The sequence below is a fragment of the Staurois parvus genome, unplaced genomic scaffold, assembly GCF_062004578.1.
Source record: "Staurois parvus isolate SC_StPar_1 unplaced genomic scaffold, SC_StPar_1.0 ptg001299l, whole genome shotgun sequence".
NCBI lineage: Eukaryota > Metazoa > Chordata > Amphibia > Anura > Ranidae > Staurois > Staurois parvus.
This window is the reverse complement of record NW_028319095.1, coordinates 113,544-132,937: the sequence shown is the minus strand read 5'-3', so window position 1 is coordinate 132,937 and position 19,394 is coordinate 113,544. Positions and strand designations below refer to the sequence as shown.

Genomic DNA, 19,394 nt, shown 5'->3' with positions numbered 1-19,394 from the left:
TGTCCTCCGAGTCCCTGCAACAGTACCGAAGGTACCCCTCTGATGGCGGCTCTGCCCGCCGCTGCTGAACAGGCCCCTTGGGGGGGGGGGGGGAGGGGGCCGCCCCTCTAAAAATTGCTGCCCTAGGCGAACGCCTTGTTTGCCCCACGATACGCCTGAAACGATCAAATCGCCTGACAAGTCGCTCGGTGTGATCGGGGACTTAATCCAGAAGCTCTCTCGGGGGGAATCTTTTGTTCGCTTCGGTTGGAACCCCTGTCGGGTTTTTATTGCCGTTGGTGTCAGTTGTGTCTTCCTGGTACAGGAAGTGGATCTGCTGGCAGGATCAATGGGTCCAAAAACTGAGATGGGGGGGGGGGGGGGGGGGGGGGTTGGGAGGGGTCGGTCCTGATCCGTCATGTGATCTCCCCAAATTCACTGATACGGATTCACAATTCTTTGCAAAATGAAGCAAAAGGAGAAAAACCCAAAATATAATTTATTAATCATAAATAATACAAATCTGATACAAAATATCTCATTTCACAGAATTATCCCCAATAAATAACCTTCCCTGAGAGAGGAATTCATGGAGGGAACCGGATCCTCTGATCTCCCCCTGATCTCCCTCTGACCTCCCTCTGATCTCCCTCTGACCTCCCTCTGATCTCCCTCTGACCTCACCCTGATCTCCCTCTGACCTCCCTCTGACCTCCCTCTGATCTCCCTCTGACCTCCCTCTGACCGCCCTCTGATCTCCCCCTGATCTCCCTCTGATCTCCCTCTGACCTCACCCTGACCTCACCCTGACCTCCCTCTGATCTCCCTCTGACCTCCCTCTGATCTCCCTCTGACCTCCCTCTGATCTCCCTCTGACCTCCCTCTGATCTCCCTCTGACCTCCCTCTGATCTCCCTCTGATCTCCCTCTGACCTCCCTCTGACCTCCCTCTGACCTCCCTCTGATCTCCCTCTGACCTCCCTCTGATCTCCCTCTGACCTCCCTCTGACCTCCCTCTGATCTCCCTCTGACCTCACCCTGATCTCCCTCTGATCTCCCTCTGACCTCCCTCTGATCTCCCTCTGACCTCCCTCTGACCTCCCTCTGATCTCCCCCTGATCTCCCTCTGATCTCCCGCTGACCTCCCTCTGACCTCACCCTGATCTCCCTCTGACCTCCCGCTGACCTCCCTCGGATCTCCCTCTGATCTCCCCCTTACCTCCTGCTGACCTCCCTCTGATCTCCCCCTGACCTCACCCTGATCTCCCTCTGACCTCCCTCTGATCTCCTTCTGACCTCCCTCTGACCTCCGTCTGATCTCCCGCCTCCAATTGGTTGTCGCTGATTTTCACCATCCCTGTGCCCATTATGAGGGGTTCCCACCATCCGTGTGCCCATTATGAGGGGTCCCCACCATCCCTGTGCCCATTATGAGGGGTTCCCACCATCCCTGTGCCCATTATGAGGGGTCACCACCATCCCTGGGCCCATTGTGAGGGCTTCCCACCATCCCTGTGCCCATTATGAGGGGTCCCCACCATCCCTCTGCCCAATATGAGGGGTCCCCACCATCCCTGTGCCCATTATGAGGGGTTCCCACCATCCCTGTGCTCATTATGAGGGGTTCCCACCATCCCTGTGCCCATTATGAGGGGTTCCCACCATCCCTGTGCCCATTATGAGGGGTTCCCACCATCCCTGTGCCCATTGTGAGGGGTTCCCACCATCCCTGTGCCCATTATGAGGGGTTCCCACCATTAATGTTATGGGGAATGTATCGGGACGCACAGAGGCGGACAGGATTGCAGTCGGGAGGACCCCCGGAGATCTCACTGCTGGAGCATCCTATTATATAAGAAGCTGGCAGCCCGCCAGGCTCCACCTACAGATAAAATGTCACTTCGGGGTGGTGTCCCCCTTTAAATCGAGTGTAACCAGTAAAGTCGTTTCCTCTCGGTCCTCCACACAGACATGATGTGGCGGCAGTCCTGGTGCTGGTGATGTGGATGGGGGGGGGAGGAGCTGGCTGTGTTCCCGTCTTCCAGTTCCCGGATTTGGGGTTCCCAGGTTTCCGGGGTCCATTGTCGCCCGCTCAGTCCCTCATGTAGAGGGTGATGACACCCGCTCTGTGCAGCTGCTGCCACAACTCCATCTCTTTCCTGAAATTGTGGTTGGCGTAGAATGTCACCTTATTGTAGGTGGTGTCATAGTAATGATCGGAGAACTTCTCATAGTTGGGGGTCATGAAGCCGTAGGCGCTGACCTGGAATGGCAGACAGAAGGGTTAATAGGATGTTGGATGGACATACACCATGCAATCTGATTGTACAATCTCCTTCCTCCCTTTACCTGCCGCAAAAATCTGTCACTCATCAGAGGGGGCGTTCCCTACGGCGGGCGGTCAGGTGGAAGCAATCATGCGGCTATACAGCCCACCAATCACTTCCACGTTTCCACGGCTGTGCAGTCCCGCCCAAGGACCGGGACCCGGGAACGGCAATAGCGGGTGTCACCCTGCATCCTCCCCCTGCACCCTCCCTGCACCCCCCCCCTGCATCCTCCCCCTGCACCCCCCCCTGCATCCTGCACCCCCCCCCCGTATTCCTCCTCCTGTATTTCCCCCCTGCATTCTCCACCTGCATCCTCACTGTATTCCCCCCCCCCCCGTATTCTCCCCCCTGCTTTCTCCCCCTGCATCCTCCCTCCTGTATTCTCCCCCCTGCATCCTCCCTGTATTCTCCCCCCCAATCCCCCCCCCCCCCGTATTCTCTCCCCTTGCATCTCCCCCTTGTATTCTCCCCCTGCATTCCCCCCCCTCTGTATTCTCCCCCTGCATTCCCCCCCCCTGTATTCTCCCCCTGCATTCCCCCCCCCCCCCGTATTCTCCCCCCCCCCGTATTCTCCCCCTGCATTCCCCCCCCCCCGTATTCTCCCCCTGCATTCCCCCCCCCCTGTATTCTCCCCCCCGTATTCTCCCCCCTGCATTCCCCCCCCCCTGTATTCTCCCCCTGCATTCCCCCCCCCTGTATTCTCCCCCCCCCCGTATTCTCCCCCTGCATTCCCCCCCCCCCTGTATTCTCCCCCCCCGTATACTCCCCCCTGCATTCTCCCACCCTGCTTTCTCCCCCTGCATCCTCCCTCCTGTATTCTCCCCCCCCCTGTATTCTCCCCCCCCCCCCGTATTCTCTCCCCTGTATATGCCGCAGAAGCCCCCCCCCAAACGTACAGCGCGTTGTGTTTTCATTGTGCGTTTTGTTGTTTGGGGAGCCATGAACAACCTGCGGCACCACAATCACAATGCGTTTCTGCGACTCGTGGCGACCGGCGCATTTCCCGCGCTCTCAGCTGTTCCAGAAACCCCGTGTGAACGGAGCCCTAAAGTGTAGATTTTACCGCGATTTATGCGCATTTTTATACAACGTTTTTAGCAGATTTTGAGCTTTGGCATTTTTTTTATTAGCCAATAGAGAAAAATCTCATCTGTTACATCATTTGTTGCCGAGTGTTTCTGCTTTTATCTCTTTTTTTCATTTTTCTTCTTCTTATAATTAATTTATTATTATTTTGTTTTTTGTTAGGTTTGGTTTGGGGTTAGTGTTTTATTGATTATTTTCTTCTTATTTATTTATTTTTTGTTGGGGTTGGGTGATGATGATCATAATAAATTAACATATAATGAAATAATAAACAAATGTAAAAAACAATCATAAATACTATATAATAATAAATAACCCCTAAAATGTTTATTATTATTATTATTATTATTATTAATAACAATAATAATAAAAAATAAACACCTAAACCCCAACAAAAAATACATTAATAATAATAATTTTTTTAAAATTCATGTAAAATAAATACACAAATAAAAATAATCAGAAATAAATACTTGTAGTAATAAAATAATAATTAACCGGTGACCGTACCCCCCTAAACCCCCCAAAATAACAATTTATTGCTGCATTTTTCATGTTGTGTGTAATATGATGGCGGGATGAAGTCTGTAATCCGGTCTGCAGAGATCACTTGTTATGGTATATAATAGAAACATAGAAAAGTGACGGCAGAAAAAGACCGTTTGGTCCATCAAGTCCGCCTGGTTTTTTTCTTTGTTTTTGGGGGGTTTTTTTTTTTTGTTTTTTTTTTATAATATATGGAAGATCTAAACGTAACACCTGACATGCATTTGGTGAAATGAAAAATAATGAACCTTTCATGCCCAATGTGTTTTTTTTTTTTCTAACTGAATAACTGAAACATTCTGATTGGCTCTGAAACAGAAACTGACAGATGCTGATTGGTCGATGTGGTTTTGGTGAGATGTTGGTTGGCCGGAATTGGTTGGCTCCAGTGGGAAATGTTCTTAATGAAGAGCTCCCTCACCTGGTCACAGGTGTGTATAGCAGCCAGGAGAATGGCGGCTCCGGTGGACGGTCGGTAGATGTCCCGGTTGTTGGTGTTCAGGATGGGGGCCCAGAGGAACCTGAGAAGGATGAGAATCTGTCAGTGGAAATGTCAGCGGGTGGGCGAGGCAATACAGAACTATTGGTACGGACCCCGGACCCCCCCCCAGATGGAGGATTGTACGGACCCAGGACCCCCCCCAGATGGAGGATTGTACGGACCCGCCAGATGGAGGATTGTACGGACCCCCCAGATGGAGGATTGTAGGGACCCCCCCAGATGGAGGATTGTACGGACCCCCCAGATGGAGGATTGTACGGACCCCCCAGATGGAGGATTGCACGAACCCCCCAGATGGAGGATTGTAGGGACCCCCCCAGATGGAGGATTGTACGGACCCCCCAGATGGAGGATTGCATGAACCCCCCCAGATGGAGGATTGTACGGACCCCCCAGATGGAGGATTGCACGAACCCCCCCAGATGGAGGATTGTACGGACCCCCCCAGATGGAGGATTGTACGGACCCCCCCAGATAGTGTATATCGGATGGATTCGAATTGGAAGGATTCAATATTTTCGGACGCTAGTCCAACCCACCAAGAGAAATGGCGTGAGCTGATTGGACAATATCAACAGGTGTTATGTGCATCAGAATGAACTAATGGAACAAAATTCAGATCCATTTGTTATCCGAATCCAAATTACACTGTTCAACAGGTAAAAAGTTTTGGGCATAAAATTAGCTAATCTTACATAATTTTGGGGTGCTGAAAACGAAAATGACCCTAAAAAATGTTGATTGGCTCTAGTTTCCATGATATATTCACCCATCTAATGACGTAAGCCATTCAAAATGATGATGCAACTTCAGCTGCATATTGTGCAATTGATACTGGTGACCAATAGAACATGTCATGTATACTGAGATGATGCAATATTAGCCTTTAATTGCATCACTTCACTGCATAAAAGCTGCAGTATCTGTAGCTGATTGGAGTTCGTCTTTACATTTCGTTTTCTGCTTCTATAGGCTACTCAGTAATGCCTCCAACTTGTGTGAATAAAGCAGATAATTTCTGCTATATCTGCGGTGAAATAACTTTTATCTCACAAAAAAGGAGGATAACAGGAATGATTAAGAAAGCCTACAACTTGTATTTTGGCTGCAAGATAGGAGACCAGGACAAGAGCTGGGCACCACATATATGCTGCAATTCTTGTGGGACGGCACTGGAGCAATGGTTGAATGGAAAAAAGGCCTTTCGCTGTGCCAATGATTTGGAGAGAGCCAACAGATCATGTTAGTAATTGTTACTTTTGTATGGCGCCTCCAATTGTAAAAGGGCTAAATAAGAAGAAAAAGTTATCTGTGCACTATCCAAATATTCCATCGGCAATACGTCCAGTTCCTCATGGAGAGGGGCTACCAATTCCTAAAGCACCAGAATCCTTCGTGGTTGAGTCAAGTGAGGAAGAACCTGAAGCGTGTCGTCACGTGCAGTTGTAAGAGATAGCCCTTTCCTCGAATACAAGAGAAAAGCCAAGAGAAGCAAAACCGACACAAACTGAAGACAAAACTAGTGAGAATCCTGAGTATTAAAATGATTCAACTTAGCTTATGGCTATCATTGTTCTTGGTAATCCTATGCAATATATTCTGCCATTTAGGCTTTGTTATGTATCAATATCACTTGCTTTATATTTGTGGAAAGACATCTATCTATATAATTATTGTGCATTATGTAGTCATTACGCCTATAGTAGAAAACTTTCCGTTTACAGAAAAACTAGAGCCAATTGACAAATTTCATTGTTATATTTGAACTCAGAATGTGAAATTCATTAAGAAATGGATCCTTTTGTTTCCAAAACTGGCAAAAAATAAAAATTTGTTGAACAGTGTTATCAAACAAATGTGAAAATTGAATTCCTTTCCCCATGGGCCTGAACTACCATCACGTCATGTGATGCCATCCGAATGGAACCAGCGTGTTCATTTGTTTTGTTATAACTTTTTGGGGGGGTTTCGGTTTTCATCAGTTTGTCCATTTGGAGATTTGTAGACATCTGAATTTCTGAAAGTCTAATTTTTGTCCAAAAAAGACGAAAAGCGTCTAGCAGGAACTTCCCTTTTAGCGGACAATCCTGACATTGCGTTCTGCCAGCATATTGCCTGTTTTGCGCTCGGTTGGGTGTGGACTGATATGGCCATGTGGCTTACGGGGCCCAGAGGTCACATTGAGGAACGCCCATGCGTCTAATATTGACTTTTCATTGTACAGCCGATAAGATGCAAAGCGAATCAATAGACAGAATGGAGGAATTTTATCTTCATTTCTTCTTTATCCCAGGAAAATGAAAAGGGCCGGGGAGCTCAGACCCGTTCTCTGACCCTGAGGTCACACATGGCTTTGTGGGGAAGATCTTTCCTTGGGAAGATATTTATCTGTCCTTGGATGGTGCTGACAGCCGTCTCTGAAAAGAGTCTAGACTACGGGTGTCAAACTGGTGGCCCTTCAGCTGTTGCCAAACTACAAGTCCCATCATGCCTCTGCCTTTGGGAGTCATGCTTGTAACTGTCAATCTTGCAATGCCTCATGGGACTTGTAGTTTGGCAACAGCTGAAGGGCCCCCAGTTTGACACCCGTGGTCCAGAAGAAGGAATAATCGAGATCGGGAATTTGTCCAACAAGCTGCAAACTCTCCTTTTGCAGTAATGAAGGCTTTTGACCATAGGAGGCCTAGTGGTTTGAAAAGGAGGGGTCAGCTTCGAAACATGTTGTCACCCCCCCCCAACATCACTTCCTGTTTCATCATTTCCTGTCCTCGCCTGTGCTCCATTGATGCACACATGCTGCTTCCTGTCCTCAGGCTACCTGATCACCCTGGCCACCACACTCCACCCCTTGCTCCATCTTGAGATCCTGGATGCCGCCTCCTCCTCCCAGCTACACCAATGGCTGTAATGCATGAGATCATTGACACTCCGTGAGCTACCAATCGTGTGCTGCGTCCACCTCTCCACCTTGCTGCACTTAGGTTGGTGTCCCCTTGCTGTGTCTCTTAGCTATTGCAGGTGCCATCCAGACCTTCGTACAGAAGACAAATGGCCACCACCCCAATCTATAAGTGGCCTTCGCAGCAAGCAGCACATGGAAGGGCGACGCGTGTCAAACAACAACAAAGACAAATTCCCAGCTCACTCACCAACCAGCCTGCAACCAACCGAATTGCCCTGTCCAACCGCTTGTGTTACAAACGAGGGTTTTAGTTTGCACTCATTAGCATGCGTAAGCTCTTCATGGCACCCAGGGGCGGACTGACCATTTGGAAACTCGGGCATTGCCCGAGGGCCCAGGGTCAGTAGGGGGCCCCATGAGATGCCCCTGGTACCTTTTTCATAGGCTTTTTTTGAGTTTGGGCAAGGACACAGGGGCCCCATGATCCCCTATTGCCCGGGGGCCCCATGAGTTGTCAGTCCGCCCCTGATGGCACCCCAGTATTTTGCAGACCTAATTCTATACATTTTGGGAGCCTCCATAGTAGAAGCTGATGTATCAGGATGGATAGACTGACCGGTTAGACAGGACAATTTGGTTGGTTGCAGGCTGGTTGGACAGTTTTCTTTGTGTTTGCCATCCACACCATATGTATCCATTGTGGCAGGTTCTTTGGTGTCCTCCCCAGCTGGGAATCCTTTTTGACAGGTTCTTTGGTGTCCTCCCCAGCTGGGAATCCTTTGTGACAGGTTCTTTGGTGTCCTCCCCAGCTGGGAATCCTTTTTGACAGGTTCTTTGGTGTCCTCCCCAGCTGGGAATCTGTCAGGGATCCCCGCGATCCGTCCCTCGATGGTCCCGGCGCAGGCGCACTGCTCCTCCCAGTACACGGGCACTAGGTCCGGGCCGGCCGCGGCGTTCGAGTTCGCGCATGCGCAGTAGAAGCCGCGGCCGCCCGCTGGGCACCAATGGCAGCGCAGGGCGGGATATTTAAAGGTCCCTGAGCTGTCATTTCGTTGCCTTCTGGTCTTACCTGCATTCCTGATCCTGTGAACCTGTATCCTGTAAGTTATTGACCCGGATTGCTCTTGACCTTGCTGATTTCTCCTGCCCAGACCCTTGCTTGCCTGACCTCTCTCCCTGGATGCCCCTCTGTAGATCTGACCTCCTGTTGCTGACCTGGCGTGTGACCCGACGATTCTCTGCCTGCTCCCTTGTACCTTACCGTCCTCTACATTACCGACTCGGCCTGTCTGACTACGCACTTGCTCAGCCATCCATCCATCCATCCCATCAGGGTCACCCGACCTCCTCACATTTGGCTCTCCCTGGTTGGAACCCCTGGCGGACACCCCTACCACTGACAGGTGTGCTCAGTAGAGGCGACCTGGTCTCAGGGTACTACAAGTCCATCCCCACCATCAGGGGCCCTGGTGAACAAGTACCCTGGGGCTTAGATTCCGCGCTCTGGGCACGCCTGACCGGTGGAGTGCTAGTGGTGCCGCTCGGCGGTCCCTCACAGTACCAGAAGGCCATGACTGAGCCTCGAGGAGGACTCACCCCGTTGGACGAGGTTTGCAGGCACCTGTCTACCCTGACGCAAGCTGTAAACACATTACAGGACAGATGTCTGCAGATCGAGAATCGGTTTCAGGCCTGCACCATATCTGTTCCTGTTTCACAGGCCCCGGCTCCTGCACCTCCAGTCGCAGCAGCCCACGAGCCGGCTCCTGGGCCTCCCACATCACTCCCTATGGCGGAACCCCGAGTACCCTTACCCGAGCGCTTCCATGGGGATCGCACACGTTTTCGGTCATTTCGTGACTCTTGTCTGCTCTTTTTTGAACTACAGCCACGGACCTTTTTGACAGAGTCAGTGAAAGTGGGGTTTGTTGTCTCCCTGTTGCAGGGTGAACCCCAAGACTGGGCCCACCGACTAAGGGGAAACAATGACCCTCACCTAGTTTCGGTCGACAGCTTCTTTAACGCTATGGCCATCTTATATGATGACCCACAACGGGCGGCCTCGGCCGAGGCCACGTTATACGCACTCCGACAAGGTCGGCGGACGGCTGAGGAATACGCCTCTGACTTTAGGCGCTGGATGGGTGACACTCGTTGGAACGAGTTCGCCCTTTTACACCAGTTTCGTATGGGCCTATCAGAGGCTCTGAAAGACGAGCTCGCCCGGGTAGAGGTGCCCGAGATATTAGAGGACTTGATTGCACTCACTATTAAAATTGACCGTAGGCTACGGGAGCGCAGATTGGAGAGGTCTGGTCAGGGTCGCGGAAATCCCTGGGGGTCATTTCAGGGATCCGGTCAACATACTAGGCCAAGCATCCAGAACCTGCCGGCTGAAGATGCCCCCGAACCCATGCAGCTAGGCCTGGCTCGGCCTAAACTATCGCCTGAGGAACGCCAGCGCAGACGCTCCCAGAATCTGTGCCTGTACTGCGGCGAAGCTGGTCACATGGTGCGTTCCTGCCCGCAGAAACTGAGTAAGTTCACCTCATCTTCTTTATCTGTTGGCGATATGACCCCGTCCCAGTACTTAGTTGTTCCCCTCTCCTTTCAGCTTTCCGAAAGGACCGTGGAGGTGTCGGCCATAGTTGATTCGGGGGCATGCAGCTGTTTTGTGGATATCAATTTTGCTCACCAGCAGGGTATTCCCCTCCGCCCAAAGGAGAAGGGGTTTCATATCTTTTTAGCTGATGGTTCCCGGATAAAGTCAGGAGTAGTCAACCAGGAGACCCCTTCCATTATGACTTCCATTGCCGGTCAGCACCGGGAACTCCTCCGCCTGGATGCTATTGCATCACCCCTTTTCCCAGTCATTCTGGGGCTCCCTTGGTTGCGGGCCCATAACCCCCAAATTGACTGGGAAACTGGGGTTGTCTTGTTCCCTTCCCCATATTGTCGGGAACTGTGTCGAACTTCGGGCCCGGGGGTCCCCCAGGTTCTTCTGTGCTCTGAAGGGGATGACAGCCTGAAACAAGTGGTTCCTGCAGCCTATCACAAGTTCCTTGACGTGTTCAGTGAACGGGGAGCAGATGCTCTACCCCCCCACCGCCCATATGACTGTCCGATTGATCTGTTGCCCGGTTCTGAAATCCCGTTCGGACTAATTTTTCCCCTTTCTGAGCTGGAATTAGGGGCCCTGAAGGACTATATTGAGGATAGCCTCCGTAAGGGATTCATCCGTCCCTCCACTTCCCCAGCAGGTGCAGGGATCTTCTTTGTAGAAAAGAAGGACAAGACTTTGAGGCCATGCATTGACTATCGGGAGCTGAATAGGGTCACCATTAAAAATCGTTACCCATTACCTCTGGTACCCGAATTGTTCCAGAGCTTAAAGGCTGCGGTAGTATTTACCAAGTTAGACTTAAGGGGAGCCTACAATTTGGTTCGCATAAGGGAGGGGGATGAGTGGAAGACGGCCTTCCGCACCCGATTCGGCCATTTTGAATACCTGGTCATGCCGTTCGGGTTGTGCAATGCGCCAGCCACCTTCCAGCACTTTGTAAACGACATCTTTAGGGACTTCCTGGACATCTTTGTCATCGTCTACTTAGATGACATTTTGATTTTCTCATCCTCCCTGGGGGAGCACAGGGTACATGTAACAAAGGTGTTGGGGCGGTTGCGGCAGCACGGGTTGTACGCTAAAGCAGAGAAATGCTGCTTTGAACAGACTAGCGTTACATTCCTGGGTCTGATTATCTCCACCACGGGGGTCGCAATGGACCCTCAGAAGGTCTCAGCGATCCTAGATTGGCCTGAACCCACGGACAGGAAAAGTGTCCAACGTTTTATTGGGTTCGCAAATTTCTACCGGAAGTTCATCAAGAACTTCTCGGGTCTGGTCTCCCCTATCACTCAATTAACTAAGCTTGGGACGCGATTCAGATGGACGCCCGAGGCACAGGAAGCCTTTGAGGCACTAAAAAGGTTATTTACCTCGGCACCCATTCTGGGTCATCCCGACGCCTCCCTGCCCTACATCTTAGAAGTAGATGCATCTGAAAACGCGGTTGGCTCCATCCTTTCCCAGCGGAAGGGCGCCAAGGAATTACTTCACCCAGTAGCATTCTTTTCACGGAAACTTACCCCAGCGGAGAGGAACTACGACATTGGGGATCGCGAGCTACTGGCTATCAAAACCGCTTTAGAGGAATGGAGGTACCTGCTGGAAGGTGCCTCCCATCCCATCCTGATATTCACGGACCACAAGAACCTGGAATATCTGAGGACGGCCAAACGTCTACGCCCACGACAAGCAAGATGGGCATTGTTTTTCTCGAGGTTCCAGTTCCACATCACATACAGGCCCGGCTCAAAAAACACGAAGCCTGACGCATTGTCGCGCATGTATGAGGACACCAAGGAGATCCCAGTGCCCGACACTATTCTTCCGGCAGGGAATTTCTTGGCCCTTCAGACAAACCTTCGCTCCGAGATCCTGAGGGCGTCCACAGCAATGTCTACCTCCGATGGGGCCCCCCTCCAGAACAAGGAGGGACTCCTATGGAGGGAGGACCGGATTGTGGTGCCAGAGGATGCCCGAACCTTAGTCTTGGGACATTGCCATGATCACCCACTGGCAGGACATTTTGGACCGGTCAAGACCCTGGAACTTCTCCGGCGTTCCTTCTGGTGGCCGGACATGGCCAAGGATTGTAAGATCTACGTGGGCTCCTGTGCCATCTGCCAGCGGAACAAGCCTTCAAGGAACAAGGCATGGGGCCTGCTACGTCCATTGCCCATCCCTGAACGGCCCTGGCAGAGAATCTCCATGGACTTCATAGTCGAGCTCCCTCCTTCACTGGACCACACAGCAATTCTCGTGGTTGTGGACCGCTTATCCAAGATGGCCCATTTCATCCCCTTACGGAAGACTCCATCTGCAGCCGAGACGGCACAAGTCTTTATTCGAGAGATCGTTAGACTGCATGGGGTTCCCGAAGACATCGTCTCGGACCGAGGGGTGCAGTTTACCTCGCGGTTTTGGAGGGCGTTGTGCAAAGCCCTGGATATCAAGCTGTCTCTTTCCTCGGCATTTCACCCTCAGACCAATGGCCAGACCGAGAGGACCAATCAGACCCTGGAGCAATACCTGCGATGCTACACATCATTCTCTCAGGACGACTGGGCGCCACTCCTCCCTTTGGCAGAATTCGCGTACAACAACGCTTGCCATTCAGCAACTGGGCAGTCCCCGTTCTTCGCCAACTATGGGTTTCATCCGGTCTTCCTCCCGGACTTGGTCCCGGAATGCCCGATTCCAGCGACGCAGGATGCACTGACCTTCTTCACCTCCAACAATAAGAAATTACAGGAAGCCATCCGTCAAGCCCAAGAAGACTACAAGAGGGCTTTCAATAGGAAGCGAAGAGGGAACCTGGTGTTGCAGCCCGGAGAGAAGGTTTGGCTGGCTACGTCAAACTTGAGGATGCTTTGCCCGTCGAAGAAGTTGGGACCTAAATTCATAGGCCCTTTTTGCATCAAACGGATGGTCAATGAGGTGGCCTATGAACTTGTTCTCCCTGACACGCTCAAGATCCACCCTGTCTTCCACGTGTCCCTGTTGAAACCGGTAGTCCCTGATGCCTTCCCGGAACGGGAATCCAGGCCCCCGGAGGCCGTAACGGTTGAAGAGGAAGAGGAATTCGAGGTGGAGGCAATCTTGAAGTGCCGTCGAAGGGGGGGCCAGACCCAATTTCTCATCAAGTGGAAGGGCTACGGCCCTGAGGACAATTCGTGGGAACCAGCCCATAATGTCCATGCACCTAGGCTTGTCCGGAGGTTTCTTTGTGATCACCCGTGGTGGAGAGATCGGGTGGGCATCCGGAGGTTGCCCGTAGGGGGGGGGGGCAATGTCAGGGATCCCCGCGATCCGTCCCTCGATGGTCCCGGCGCAGGCGCACTGCTCCTCCCAGTACACGGGCACTAGGTCCGGGCACCAATGGCAGCGCAGGGCGGGATATTTAAAGGTCCCTGAGCTGTCATTTCGTTGCCTTCTGGTCTTACCTGCATTCCTGATCCTGTGAACCTGTATCCTGTAAGTTATTGACCCGGATTGCTCTTGACCTTGCTGATTTCTCCTGCCCAGACCCTTGCTTGCCTGACCTCTCTCCCTGGATGCCCCTCTGTAGATCTGACCTCCTGTTGCTGACCTGGCGTGTGACCCGACGATTCTCTGCCTGCTCCCTTGTACCTTACCGTCCTCTACATTACCGACTCGGCCTGTCTGACTACGCACTTGCTCAGCCATCCATCCATCCATCCCATCAGGGTCACCCGACCTCCTCACATTTGGCTCTCCCTGGTTGGAACCCCTGGCGGACACCCCTACCACTGACAGGTGTGCTCAGTAGAGGCGACCTGGTCTCAGGGTACTACAAGTCCATCCCCACCATCAGGGGCCCTGGTGAACAAGTACCCTGGGGCTTAGATTCCGCTCTCTGGGCACGCCTGACCGGTGGAGTGCTAGTGGTGCCGCTCGGCGGTCCCTCACAGAATCCTTTTGAGAGCCATGATAAGATCAGCAGAATTCGTCTCACTTAATATAAGCTGCTAATTGTCTTCCTTTTGATAAACGTTTTCCCCCGACTACACTTAGTCTGCGCTCGCCGTACTTTCTGCTTGTTCTCCACGTAGAGATCTCTTCAGTCTCTCAGACGTGTTGTGTTAATTGTGCTGAATTGGATTCGTCAGAACTTCGTAAAGCCGTAGGATTCATCCTGACGATCTGGACTACGCCATACTTTCCACCAATGTAGTTTGTCTCAGCCCAGGCTCCACCCATTGCGTCATACTGACAGTTTGTATCCTAGAGACCCACCAATGATTACAAAATTGGGAGCGTGGCTGGTAGTTACTGAGCCTTCTGTGGCCACCTTCAAGATGCTTACCAAAGGAACATCATCTGCTGTTACCTTCTGGATTGGTCAGCAGTCATTAGCCAATCAGCTCCAAAGAATCAGTTGGCCAATTATAATAATTTCCTCCAAAAAAAGCCACCAGCGTTGGGGGGGGTTGAGCTCTCGCTTTTCCGTGGGCCAAAATCGGCCTATTCTGTGGATCTGTGGGAAGACCTTTCATTGTCTGGTCAAGCTTCAATATTCAAATTCCCTCTAAAGTCTGTAATCCAAGTAGAAAACAAGCGTGAGGCTCTGGACTCAGATTTTAATCTCGTCAAATACAAGATGGCCGCAGGACGCTGACCTGGCGCTGGACGCTCAAGCCCACAAAACAGAGTTTAGCGCACTATGGAGGGGCTGATATCCAAGTGATCATCTCAAAAGTCCATACCCCTTTATTATTGGTGATGATGTGACAGCAGGAAGAGCCGCTGTATCCATCACCTTTCGGGGACCAAGTAATCCCTTCATCAGGGTTGGACTTAATGTCAATGTTTCTCGGACTCCTCTCTCAGAAGACCCAACCATGCCGTCCCATTTGGATTTTTTCAAGATTCTGGTATCAGAGAAAATGAGAAGCTTTGCCCAAGCCCTGGTGAAGAGGGATGACTTGGGTCCCCGAAACGCGTTGGAATAGCCCTGTTCTTCCTGTTGTCACCAATAATAAAGGATCATGGACTTGAGACGATCATCTGGCATTCGGTTTATTGATCTGGCTGTGAAGTCTGTTGACTACTTTAGATATTAGAGATGGCTGCGCCAGCAGGTACTGACAGACTGACCACCCTGGACCGATGTTTGATCCTTCAATAAGTTGGTGCTGGGGCTTAAGGCCATGGAAAAGGGAGGGGATCCATTGCCAAAAAGAGATCATGGGCATGAAATGGGGGGGGGGGGGTCTGGCACCGCTCAATATTGGGCAGCTTTCTATGGTATCTTTAGGATGGCCATAGACTGGCAGACACAGCATTCTGCAGACGACGTCAAGCAGGGCGACCTCCTCCTGGAACATACTGGGACCTGATGCTCTGTGTCGCAGGTTTCTTCACCAGAGCAGCGAATGAACGATCGATTCCCAAGTTCTCTTCAAGACTAAAGGTCGAGTCTGATTGCAGAGTTTCTAAGAAGTTACAAAACATCTCCGCGTGATAACCAGATCCTCCGACTATTCCGAGGACTTGTGTCTTCTGTGGTCTGTAGGACATCAATGACCCAACTTGTGGCTGAGGCTCAGGCCGGGCCGATGATCTTGGCTGAATAGAAGCCGTAAATGGCTGATAGTTGTAATACATCATTGATCTTTGGATCGCACTTTTAGAGTCGACCTTCACTCTCCTCAGCCACTTTAGCCCCCCAAACTGGACGGCACTACCTGCTTCTGATGACTGAGGGGGACCAAGATGGCTGTTGTTCCTGGATCTACTGGATCCCCTGGACAGGTGTCCCCCCTCTTACATCAGGTGTCCCCATTAGAGTCCCCCCCCCCCTTGTATCAGGTGTCCCCATCGGAGTCCCCCCCTTATATCAGGTGTCCCCATCAGAGTCCCCCCCCTTATATCAGGTGTCCCCATCAGAGTCCCCCCCCCTTATATCAGGTGTTCCCATCGGAGTCCCCCCCTTATATCAGGTGTCCCCATCGGAGTCCCCCCCTTATATCAGGTGTCCCCATCAGAGTCCCCCCCTCTTACATCAGGGCTGCAAGGGGGAGCTGGGGTGGCAAGTTGCTGCTGGAAGGGGGAGCGGAGCTGCCGAGTTACTGCTGGAAGGGGGAGCGGAGCTGCCGAGTCGCTGCTGGAAGGGGGAGCAGAGCTGCCGAGTTGCTGCTGGAAGGGGGAGCGGAGCTGCCGAGTCGCTGCTGGAAGGGGGAGTGGAGCTGCCGAGTTGCTGCTAGAAGGGGGAGCGGTGCTGCCGAGTCGCTGCTGGAAGGGGGAACTGAGCTGCCGAGTCACTGCTGGAAGGGGGAGCGGAGCTGCCGAGTCGCTGCTGGAAGGGGGAGCGGAGCTGCCGAGTCGCTGCTGGAAGGGGGAGCGGAGGTGCTCAGTCGCTGCTGGAAGGGAGAGCGGAGCTGCTGACTCCCATCTGGACAGGAGTCATTGTTGCAGACAGATTTGCTCCATGAATGGCGGCTCGCAGTCCGCAGTGGACACAATGTCGCTGATTCTTGTACCCGCATCGCTAAGAGATGTGTAAAGCATTTCCTGAGCCAATATTTTAGGTTGGGATCAGAGTGGGGGGTGGTAAAGCCACTTGTTATTTTTTTCTTCACTGTCTGCATCCTGTTGGGAAAATTTCCCTTTCCTTCTGTCTTGGAGACACGGCAGGAAGTGAGAGGAAATCTCTCCAGTGATGGGAAATCCCTTTGCAGACAATCAATGGCCTCCAATTCCACTGGGATGGCTCCGCAGAGAGGGGTGGGGGGGCCAGTCAGCTGACCCGTGGGATGTCTGTCCCGGACAGTCCAGAGGGCGGGGCGGGGACTCACCTGTTCCTCAGGTAACGCATGAAGTCCGGGTGCAGGATCTTGAAGTGTTCTGTGGTCAGGTTCTTGCCAAAATAGCGCGCTGGGCTGTGGAAGAGAAGAGCGATTGTCAGAGAATTCAGCGACAACCCACACTCCATGCGTCAGTTCACACTCCATGCAGTCCGAGGCATTTTTATTTTTCTGCATTCAGAACGCATTGACAGTAAGTTACATGGTATCCAATGGCGTAGTTCACACCAGTGCAGTCAGTGCCAGAAAAAAAGTAGAACAGGCTGCATTTTTTTCTGCACTGAACTGTACTGGAACGCAGTAAAACGCATCACAAATGCATCGGAATGCACTGGAGCGCCCCAAACATGCACCGGAATGCACCTGGACTGCGTTTCTGTGGTGCGAAATCCGCGCTCTATGAACAGGACACAGCCATGGCGATTTCCGTGCTGCAGATCTCCTGCAGCCTCTTTGCAGCCACTTCATGGCACTCCACTACCGGCTGCATGACGTCACATAACCTGACCTTGTTGAAAATTGCTGCATGTATGTTCAGCTGAAGCTCAGGGTCACACTGCGGCGTGGCACATGTGATTGACACGGGAACAGCGCAGCGATCCTCTGCAGATCCCATGCGATTTCTGTGCGGTGCAATGTGAGCCGTACTTTTTATAGGACCGAAATCGCAGCTCAACGCACCACAAAAGTGCAGGATTTGTTTTATAAATGGTCCCCATCGTGTACGGCGGGCCCCCCAGAGAGATGGCGATTGGATGGGGGGTCGGTCTACTCACTCTTTGCCTTTGTCCCGGCCGCGGTCGATGATTCTGTTGGTGAGGGCGGCTCTGACCAGTAAATAATCTCTGTCGTGATCCGGGAGGAGGACGAAGCGGGTTTCCTGCGGGCGGTAGATGACATGCAAAGTGAAGGCGGGATTTAAAGGCCATGCCCACACAGATTTACCACCCCCCTTCCTCAAGTTCTAATTAAAACTCATCTCACCTCTGTAATTGAAAATGATCTTTTTTTTTGGTTTTCCAAAATTCCTCATTTGCAACATTTTAAATTTTTTGGGGGATTCTGGGAATTTGATGAAATCCTGGCCGCCATTCATGGTGGAACAGACCTGCACTTGTAGCTACCAGAGACTTGATTTCGGCACGTAAAAGGGATCAGAAGACAGCCCGCCCATTTCCTATGACTCCTCCCCCCATTTCCTATGACTCCTCCTCCCATTTCCTATGACTCCTCCCCCCATTTCCTATGACTCCTCCTCCCATTTCCTATGACTCCTCCCCCCATAGGACAAGGTGCTGCCATTCAGACAAGTTATTTCTACATACCTTACCCCCACTTTACCCCACTTGGTGGGCGCCACCATCCTCCTGGGGAGATCCCGGGGAATACTGGGCAGCCCAAATGTCACAAGTTGGTGATCCCGCCCTGTGCTGGACCATCGTCTTCCAGGATCTGGGATGCTCTGTATCCTCCGGGATCTGGTCAGGAAGATGAGGATGGAAATGTGTCCATCATAGTACAGCCAGGAAGGGGGGGGGGGGGCGGCATTCACAATACGACGGACCATACACAGATTAATACACGAATATCGTACCCCCCCCCCCCCAACCATGACTGTCATAATAAACCATTTCCTCTCTATGGATACGATGGAAATGAGTCCAAATACAGAGGACGCCCCACAAAACGGATCAAACCACCCAGAATATGCCCCAAATATAAAGGGGAGGCGCAGAATAAGTGATCTATTATTTGTTGTCTGGAAATTTGAAAAGTGAGGTTTTCTGAACTTTCCTCCATCCCTGGAGTAACATGTCGGAGCTTCCTCTAGGACAGGGGTCTCCAAACACAGGGCCAGATTACTCTGCTTCAGGCTTTGGGGGGGCTGGATTGTGGGCAGCTGGAGTAGAAACTTTCCTGGTGTCAGTGAGAGGAATAGTGCCCCATCATTGGTGTCAGTGGGAGGAATAGTGCCCCATCATTGGTGTCAGTGGGAGGAATAGTGCCCCATCATTGGTGTCACTGGGAGGAATAGTGCCCCATCATTGGTGTCAGTGGGAGGAATAGTGCCCCATCATTGGTGTCAGTGGGAGGAATAGTGCCCCATCATTGGTATCAGTGGGGGGAATAGCGCCCCATCATTGGTGTCAGTGGGAGGAATAGTGCCCCATCATTGGTGTCAGTGGGAGGAATAGTGCCCCATCATTGGTGTCAGTGGGAGGAATAGTGCTCCATCATTGGTGTCAGTGGGAAGAATAGTGCCCCATCATTGGTGTCAGTGGGAGGAATAGTGCTCCATCATTGGTGTCAGTGGGAGGAATAGTGCCCCATCATTGGTGTCAGTGGGAGGAATAGTGCTCCATCATTGGTGTCAGTGGGAGGAATAGTGCCCCATCATTGGTGTCAGTGGGGGGAATAGTGCCCCATCATTGGTATCAGTGGGGGGAATAGTGCCCCATCATTGGTGTCAGTGGGAGGAATAGTGCCCCATCATTGGTATCAGTGGGGGGAATAGCGCCCCATCATTGGTGTCAGTGGGAGGAATAGTGCCCCATCATTGGTATCAGTGGGGGGAATAGCGTCCCATCATTGGTGTCAGT

General features: G+C 51.8%; 1 protein-coding gene across 1 annotated transcript in view; it reads right to left on the bottom strand.

The window, feature by feature from the left end:
• Positions 1-460: 460 nt before the first annotated feature.
• The window catches only part of LOC149437383 (alpha-N-acetylgalactosaminide alpha-2,6-sialyltransferase 2-like), a 65,997-nt gene continuing 47,063 nt past the window's right edge, over positions 461-19,394 (bottom strand). The window contains exons 6-9 of the mRNA XM_089660973.1: positions 17,571-17,674; positions 16,786-16,869; positions 4,362-4,461; positions 461-2,241 (exon numbers count right to left, since the gene is read on the bottom strand). Of these exons, the coding sequence (XP_089517099.1) occupies positions 2,071-2,241; positions 4,362-4,461; positions 16,786-16,869; positions 17,571-17,674 (459 nt within the window). The 3' untranslated portion in view covers positions 461-2,070. The remainder of the gene's footprint in view (positions 2,242-4,361; positions 4,462-16,785; positions 16,870-17,570; positions 17,675-19,394) is intronic.